General features: G+C 33.4%; 1 protein-coding gene across 1 annotated transcript in view; it reads right to left on the reverse strand.

The window, feature by feature from the left end:
- LOC106475978 (synaptotagmin-4-like) overlaps window positions 1-8175 on the reverse strand; it is a 12936-nt gene extending 4761 nt beyond the window's left edge. Inside the window, exons 1-2 of the mRNA XM_013936654.2 lie at window positions 7305-8175; window positions 6038-6161 (exon numbers count right to left, since the gene is read on the reverse strand). Of these exons, the coding sequence (XP_013792108.1) occupies window positions 6038-6161; window positions 7305-8150 (970 nt within the window). The 5' untranslated portion in view covers window positions 8151-8175. The remainder of the gene's footprint in view (window positions 1-6037; window positions 6162-7304) is intronic.
- Between the last annotated feature and the right edge of the window lie 1596 nt (window positions 8176-9771).

Here is a 9771-nt window from a genome sequence, read left to right on the forward strand (position 1 = left end):
ATGATTCTCATGATGCCCCAAAGGATCAACGAACTCTATGAAGCGAAAGGAAGATCTACTATATGTTAACTAAATTATAAATATATCAATTCATGTGAATATGACTGAACATTTTCATTTTTTCTGAAAAGGTGGTATCTATTTACTTGTGACCACGCTGTGTATATGTCCATTGACAGTATACGTCCATTGACAGTGAATGTCCATTAACAGTAGATGTCCATTGACGATAAATGGCAATGGAGTAGCAGTAGTTAAACAATTTCATTAAATATTTGAAGAACGTTGGTGCTATATCTAACACATAGGCTGGAAGAGTATGTACTAAAGGTGTCTAACAAGCTAAAAATTAACTATAATGGGCAGTTACACGTAGAAACTACAGGTAGGATGTAAAACAAGGATGTTCACGTAGAAACTACAGGTAGGATGTAAAACAAGGATGTTCACGTTGAAACTACAGGTAGTATGTAAAACAAGGATGTTCACGTTGAAACTACAGGTAGTATGTAAAACAGGGATGTTCACGTAGAAACTACAGGTCGGATGTAAAACAAGGATGTTCACGTTGAAACTACAGGTAGGATGTAAAACAGAGATGTTCACGTTGAAACTATAGCCATCTCGGGGATTTCAGGCTCGTGTCTTTGGTAGGATGTAAAACAATGATGTTCATGTAGAAACTATAGCTTCCTCGGGGATTTCAGGCTTGTGTATATTGGGTAGGATGTAAAACAAGGATGTTCACGTAGAAACTACAGGTAGGCTGTAAAACAATGATGTTCACGTAGAAACTACGGGTAGGATGTAAAACAATGATGTTCACGTAGAAACTATAGATCTCTCGGGGATTTCAGGCTTGTGTATATTGGGTAGGATGTAAAACAAGGATGTTTACGTAGAAACTTCAGCTCTCTCGGGGATTTCAGGCTTGTGTATCTTAGGTAGGATGTAAAACAAGGATGTTCACGTGGAAACTATAGCTCTCTCGGGGATTTCAGGCTTGTGTATCTTAGGTAGGATGTAAAACAAGGATGTCCACGTAGAAACTATGAGTAGGATGTAAAACAAGGATGTTCACGTAGAAACTACAGCTCTCTCGGGGATTTCAGGCTTGTATATATTGGGTAGGATTCCCCGAGAGAGCTATAGTTTCTACGTGAACATCCTTGTTTTACATCCTACCCAATATACACAAGCCTGAAATTTCCGGAAGGGCTATAGTTTCTATGTGAACATCCTTGTTTTACTTTCAGGCGTGTGTATATTGGGTAGGATGTAAAACAAGGATGTTCACGCAGAAATTATAGCCCTTTCGGGGATTTCAGGCTTGTGTATATTGGGTAGGATGTAAAACAAGGATGTTCTTGTTTTTCTACAATTTGGTATCGCGCTACTTGTAAGAGTTGTTTATGGTCTCCTTTACAATGATTTTAGTATTCTTCGAAATAATCGGTTTGAAGTTTAATGTAACATTCATACTTAAAGAGATGTCGTTCTGCCTCTGCTATATACAAGTCCTTACTCCATATGGTATACCATCTTTATCTACAGACTTGATTGAAATACGCGTATTTTAAAGTTATTTTTTACTATTTTATGGTAAGGTTGTGTTAAACTTTTCCTTGGTTTTATCGGTAAAAACACTAAGGTTTAGAGAGGGAATGACACGAAATGGATTATGGTTTATTTTAAGGTTATTTTCAAATAAGCTACTGTTGCCGAAGTGGATTCATAAGCAACAAACAAACTGTGTAACGTCTGATTTAGTGTTGAAGTAATCACAATAATCAACTGTAGAAACATAATTATAATCTTTTTTCTGAACATATTTCAACGTCTGATAGCGGAAGGTCAGGAGGGATGGAGATTACCTGATTAGCGGAAGGTCAGGTTGGGTGGTGATGACTTGATTGGCGGTAGGCCAGGAGGGATGGAGATGACTTGATTGGCGGAAGGTCAGGAGGGATGGAGATTACCTGATTAGCGGAAGGTCAGGATGGGTGGTGATGACTTGATTGGCGGTAGGCCAGAAGGGATGGAGAGGACTTGATTGGCGGAAGGTCAGGAGGGATGGTGATGACCTAATTTGCGGAAAGTCAGGAGGGGTGTAGATGACCTGATTGGCGGAAGGTCAGGATAGGTGGGATTGACCTGATTGGCGAAAGGTCTAGAGGGATGGTGATGACCTGATTGACAAGAGGGTCTGGAGATGACCTGATTAGCGGAAGGTCAGGATGAGTGGTGATGACCTGATTGGCAGAAGGTCAGAATGGGTGGAGATGACCTAATTGGCGGAAGGTCAGGATAGGTAAAGATGATCTGATTGGCAGAAGGTCAAGATGGGTGGAGATGACCCGATTGGGAGGAGTTTCCATACGATTGATGTTCCTTGTGTCTTGTGGTTGGCTGTCATCAAAACTGTTTGAAACTGGTTAAATGTTTGTTTGATATTACCTTCAAAAGAAATTCTTTAGCTGTGGGTGTGGTTCGTAGGTAGTATAAGAATGACTCTTAATGCTGTGTAAGTTTCTTACCTTAATGGACTTTATGTTACTTATTATGAAAAGACTTTTCCTTTAGTTCAGGGATATTCGTGTGTGCTGAGTGTGCCGTCTCTTCATCAGTCATTTCATAAAAGCCATGGGCTCACAACAAATGCCCTGTTGCTAATCTCCTATAGAAAATGCTGTTTACACAAACCACACCCTACAATTACAGGTTTTTCTCACCGTATTCATTCAACTACCTACAAATATAACTACACAGAAAATCGTCTATCCTTCTTTTTTAACAAACTTATATTGGTAGAAGATATATTGGTAGAACTTATATTGGTAGAACTTATATTGGTAGAACTTATATTGGTAGAAGATATATTGGTAGAACTTACATTGGTAGAACTTACATTGGTAGAAGATATATTGGTATAAGATATATTGGTAGGACTTATATTGGCAGAAGATATATTGGTAGAACTTATATTGGTAGAAATTACATTGGTAGAACTTACATTGGTAGAACTTATATTGGTAGAACTTACATTGGTAGAACTTATATTGGTAGAACTTACATTGGTAGAAGATATATTGGTAGAAGGTATATTGGTAGAACTTACATTGGTACAGCTTACATTGGTAGAACTTGTATTGGTACAACTTACATTGGTAGATCTTATATTAGTAGAATTTGTATTGGTACAACTTACATTGGTAGATTTTATATCGGTACAACTAACATTGGTAGATCTTATATCGGTACAACTTGTACTGGTAGAACTTGTATCTGTAGAACATGTATTGGTAGAACTTGTATCTGTAGAACATGTATTGGTAGAACTTACATTGGTAGAACTTATATCGGTAGAACTTGTATTAGTAGAACTTGTATTGGTAGAAGTTATATTAGTAGAACTTATATTGGTAGAAGTTGTATTGGTAAAACTTGTATGCGTAGAACATATATTAGTATAACTTGTATTGGTAGATCTTATATTAGTAGAACTTGTATTGGTACAACTTATATTAGTAAAACCTGTATTGGTAGAACTTGTATTGGTGCAACTTACTTTGGTAGAACTTGTATTAGTAGAACAGGTATTGGTAGAACTTATATTAGTAGAACATATATTGGTAGAACTTATATACATAGAACATATATTAGTAGAATTTGTATTGGAAGAACTTGTATTGGTAGAATTTATATTGGTAGAACTTATATACGTAAAACATATATTAGTGGAACTTGTATTGGTAGAAGTTATATTAGTAGAACTTATATAGAAGTTGTATTGGTAAAACTTGTATGCATAGAACATATATTAGTAGAACTTGTATTGGTACAACTTACTTTGGTACAACTTATATTGGTAGAACTTATATTAATAGAACTTGTATTGGTAGAACTTATATCGGTAGAACTTGTAATGGTAGAACTTATATTGGTAGAACTTATATTAGTAGAACTTATATTAGTAGAACTTATATACATAGAACTTATATACATAGAACATATACTAGTAGAATTTGTATTGGAAGAACTTGTATTGGTAGAACTTATATTGGTAGAACTTATATACGTAGAACTTATATTAGTAGAACTTGTATTGGTAGATCTTATATTAGTAGAACTTGTATTGGTACAACTTATATTAGTAAAACCTGTATTGTTAGAACTTGTATTGGTACAACTTACTTTGGTAGAACTTATATCGGTAGAACTTGTAATGGTAGAACTTGTATTGGTAGAACTTACATTGGTACAGCTTGTATTAGTAGAACTTCTATTAGTAAAACTTGTATTGGTAGAACTTATATTAGTAGAACATGTATTGGTAGAAGTTGTATTAGTAGAACTTATATTGGTAGAGCTTGTATATGTAGAACATATATTAGTAGAACTTGTATTGGTAGAACATATATTAGTAGAACTTGTATTGGTAGAAGTTATATTAGCTACTATTATATGTTCTACGTATACAAGTTCTACCAAAGTAAGTTCTACCAATACAAGTTCTACTAATATATGTTCTATGTGTATAAGTTCTACCAATACAAGTTGTACCAATATAAGTTCTACTAATATAAGTTCCACCAATGTAAGTTCTACCAATACAACTTCTACAAATATACGTTCTACTAGTATATGTTCTACGTATATAAGTTGTACCAATACAAGTTGTACCAATATCAGTTCTACCAATACAAGTTCTACTAATATAAGTTCTACCAATATAAGATCTACCAATGTAAGTTGTACAATTACAAGTTCTACTAATATAAGTTCTACCAATACAAGTTCTAAACTTGTATACGTAGAACATATATTAGTAGAACTTGTATTAGTAGAACTTATATACGTAGAACATATATTAGTAGAACTTGTATTGGTAGAAGTTATATTAGTAGAACTTGTAATGGTACAACTTACATTGGTAGAACTTATATTAGTAGAACTGATATTGGTACAACTTGTATTGGTACAACTTATATTAGTAGAACTTATATTAGTAGAACTTGTATTAGTAAAACTTATATTGGTAGAACATATATTGGTAGAACATATATTGGTAGAACTTATATTGTAAACTTATATTAGTAGAACTTGTATTTGTACAACTTGTATTGGTACAACTTGTATTGGTAGAACTTGTATTGGTACAACTTATATTAGTAGAACTTGTATTAGTAGAACTTATATTGGTAGAACATATATTGTTAGAACATATATTGTTAGAACATATATTGGTAGAACTTATATTAGTAGAACTTATATTAGTAGAACTTGTATTTGTACAACTTGTATTGGTAGATCTTATATTAGTAAACTTGTATTGGTAGATCTTATATTAGTAAAACCTGTATTGGTAGAATTTATATTGGTAGAACTTGTATTGATACAACTTACTTTGGTAGAACTTATACTGGTACAACTTATATTAGTAGAACTTGTATTGGTACAACTTATATTAGTAGAAGTGATATCAATAAAACTTGCATTGGTTCAACTTACATTGGTAGAGCTTATATCAGTACAACTTGTATTGGTACAACTTACATTGGTAGATCTTATATTAGTAGAACTTGTATTGGTACAACTTACATTGGTAGATCTTATATTAGTAGAACTTATGTTGCCTCAGTAACTATTTAAACATAATTTTTCATCATTGTATGTCGAATCATTCTGAAATTAACACAATACAGAAACAATGTTTCGAAGATATAGAAAATTTCTAATTAACATTTTTCAATCGGTATGTTTGCTTTTCATTTCAGTAAATAAAGTTTGTATGCACTACAATTAACAGACGAAATAAAACTTAGCTGGATATACTCAGGGGTGAAATTCTACTGAGCACATAGTAGCGGAACTTATTTGAGCTGCTTTGTCGATTCTTTATGTTTACACGAAATGTTTTCGTTTACAAAAACAGGTCCACTTTAACCAGGTGAATATTGTTTAGAATTTCACCCCCGGATATACTACAGTAAAACCTGGGCATCTTCAAATATTTAACAACAAAATATCTCATTACCACTTATTCCAGTGACGTTCACCTTCGGAAGGTTTCTAGCTTTCAGTACCACAACTGTCAGTCTTCTAGCTGCAGGTTGGTAACACAGAGACACCTGTAATTCTCCCCGTCCGTGTGACCGAAGCTATAAGAAAACGTTTAGAAAGCACAATATCAAACAGATGTTATTTTTTTAAATGTTTACATGTAAAATAAATCTCAAAACAAAGCTTTCAGTGACAACCATTCATTAATGTGGAGATGAAACTATAATCATTGAGTCTAATTATAATAATCCTAGAAAGTTTTATCATAAGCATTTTACAGTCTAGATATAATAATCCTAGAAAGTTTTTATCATAAGCATTTTACAGTCAAATTATAATAATCCCAGCAAATGTTAATCATAAGCATTTTAGATACTAATTCTGATACTCCCAGGAAGTGCTAATCATAAGCATTTTACACATTAATTATAATAATCCCAGTAAGTGTTAATAATTGGTATTTTACATACAAATTCTAATAATCCCAGTAAGTGTCAATCATTGACTTTTTACATACTAATTCTAATAATCCCAGTAAGTGTTAATCATAAGCATTTTACAAACTAATTCTAATAATCCCAGTAAATGTTAATCATAAGCATTTTACATAATAATTCTAATAATCCTAGCATGTGTTAATCATAGGAATTTTACAGAGTAATTCTATTAATTTCAGTAAGTGTTAAACATAAGCATTTTACAGACTAATTCTAATAATTCTAGAAAGTGTTGATCATAGGTATTTTACATACGAATTCTAATAATCCCAGTAAGTGTTAAATCATAAGCATTTTACAGAATAATTATAATAATCCCAGTAAATGGTAATCATAAGAATTTTACCTACTAATTCTAATAATCCCAGCAGGTATTAATCATAGGAATTTTACAGATTAATTTAATAATTTCAGTAAGTGTAAATCATAACCGTTTTACACATTAATTATAATAATCCCAGTAAGTGTTAATAATTGGTATTTTACATACAAATTCTAATAATCCCAGTAAGTGTTAATCATTGGTATTTTACATACTAATTCTAATAATCCTAGCAAGCGATAAACATAAGCATTTTATAGATTAATTCTAATAATTTCAGTAAGAGTTAATCATAAGTATTTTACAGACTAATTATAATAATCCTAGCAAGTGTTAATCATAGGTATTTCACATACTAATTCTAATAATCTCAGTAAGTGTTAATTTCAATTTCTAAGTAGTCACAGTTGAAAGTGATTTACATTTAGTGTCCGGGGAGCAATTTCCTTTGTGAGAGTAATTTCCTTTTCTAAGTCTTCAAAGTCTGTGTTCTGAAAGGAGTAGATCACCTCCCCAATGATGTCGTCTCGGGAGTATCTGTCAAAACTAAGGACCACGAAGTGCAGGGTAGTAGCCTCAAGTTGGTTGGGAGTGATGCCGTAAAACGTGAACTCCTCGTCGTACTTAGGGTGTAAGGTCTTTCGAAGTACTCTGGTCTTCACTTTGTGCTGTTTGTCCGGAAGCAACAACAGCTTAACGTAAGGGTCAGATGTCCCTCTATTCAAGTCTTTCGGTGGCAGCTGCGTGCATTGAACAATGGTGACCAGTAGGGAGTGCTTTTCTGGCGCGTACTTCAACCGAAAGTGGAGTTTGCCAAGCTTGCTATCCTTTTCATCTATAATTTTTTTCTCTCTTTCCTTTCTTTCTTTCTCTTTTTTAACATGAGAACAATGATTTTCGTTTTCGTTTTTAATGTGACATTTTGGGATCAAATGTTTACATTCATGGCTACTAGATGAGTGATTCTTCAAACTGTCAGTATTTCCTCTATCCACGTTCTGAGAATTGGAAGAAGGCTTATCAAAGGGAAGCGTATTTTGGTTTGTGGGGCTTGAGCTTTTTTTGAAACCTCTGGGGCCGCTGCTGGGTGTTTTCAAGGCAGTGGGTTTTCGCAGCACGACAGGTTTTTCCTGGACGTTTTTCTTGAAAATGAAACACAGCTTGTGAGCGACCTGCAACGTTTTACGTCGATAACAGTAGCACGTGACTGCTGCTAGCGTGAAGACAAAGAAAGCACTTCCAATGCATATCCCAACCAAGGTAGGCATTGTAACTGCAAAACAAAGCAAAGTGTGTACGGTGATTCAATCTGTTACATGAATCAACTTTCACTTCAATTTTCCAATTCAATATGTTTTATGTAATAGCTGTGTGTGAGACTAATCATATTACATTCTATACATCCTCTATTACCTCGATCCTCTTTAAAAATTAACATTAATACATAGTTTTTATTCAATATCAGTATTGTCTAATATATCCCTGATAAACTCGTTATATATGTGCGATTTCGTATTTAACATTCTACGTTATACCCGAGATACAAACACTTGTAATATACACAGTTTTCAACTGCAGCTACCACCATTTTTGTTTTGTCAAACCTCCGAGAAGGATAAAAAAGATAAAAGGATCTAATAGGTGAAAATTCAGCAAACTGGAATTAAGCAGTTCTAAAATAGTGAGTAGAAATCCCTCTAAGATTTGACCTTTCGAAATTAAAATAACAAGAAAATATATTACAAACAGTTAGTGTGTTTCTTGTTAATCGCAAAGCTACACAATAGGCTATCTGTGCTGTGACCACCACAAGTACAGCTCTGCCACTGGAAGAGAGGCAATTTGAGATTGAATAGACATTGGTGTGGAGATAACTTGAGCCACTTATATTTAATAGGCATCGGTGTAGAGATAACTTGTGTCACTTATATTTAATAGGCATCGGTGTAGAGATAACTTGTGTCACTTATATTTAACAGTCATTGGTGTAGAGATAACTTGAGTCACTTATATTTAATATACATTGGTGTAGAGATAACCTGAGTCACTTTATTTAATAGACATTGGTGTAGAGATAACCTGAGTCACTTTATTTGATAGACTTTGGTGTGGAGATAACTCGAGCCACTTATATTTAATAGACATTGGTGTAGAGATAACTTGAGCACCAATGTCTGTTAAATATAAGTGATTCAGGTTATCTCTACACCAATGTCTGCTAAATATAAGTGATACACCGATGTCTATTAAATAAAAGTGACTCAAGTTATCTCTACACCACTGTCTATAAAATATAAGTGACTCAAGGTATCTCTACACCAATGTCTATTAAATAAAGTGATTCAGGTTATCTCTACACCAATGTCTATTAAATAAAGTGACTCGGGTTATCTCTACACCAATGTCTATTAAATAAAGTGACTCGGATTATCTCTACACCAATGTATATTAAATATAAGTGACTCAAGGTATCTTTACACCAATGTCTATTAAATAAAGTGACACAAGTTATCTCTACACTAATGTCTATTAAATATAAGTGGCTCAAGTTATCTCTACACCTATGTCTATTAAATAAAGTGACTCTGGCTATCTCTACACCAGTGTCTATTAAATGAAGTGACTCAGGTTATCTCTACACCAATGTCTATTAAATATAAGTGACTCAAGTTATCTCTTGGAGATAACTTGAGTCACTTTTATTTAATAGACATAGGTGTAGAGATAACTTGTGTCACTTATATTTAATAGACATTGGTGTAGAGATAACCTGAGTCACTTTATTTAATAGACATTGGTGTAGAGATACCTTGAGTCACTTATATTTTATAGACAGTGGTGTAGAGATAACGTGAGTCACTTATATTTAATAGACATCGGTGTAGAGAT

The sequence above is a fragment of the Limulus polyphemus genome, unplaced genomic scaffold, assembly GCF_000517525.1.
Source record: "Limulus polyphemus unplaced genomic scaffold, Limulus_polyphemus-2.1.2 Scaffold9558, whole genome shotgun sequence".
NCBI classification, from domain to species: domain Eukaryota; kingdom Metazoa; phylum Arthropoda; class Merostomata; order Xiphosura; family Limulidae; genus Limulus; species Limulus polyphemus.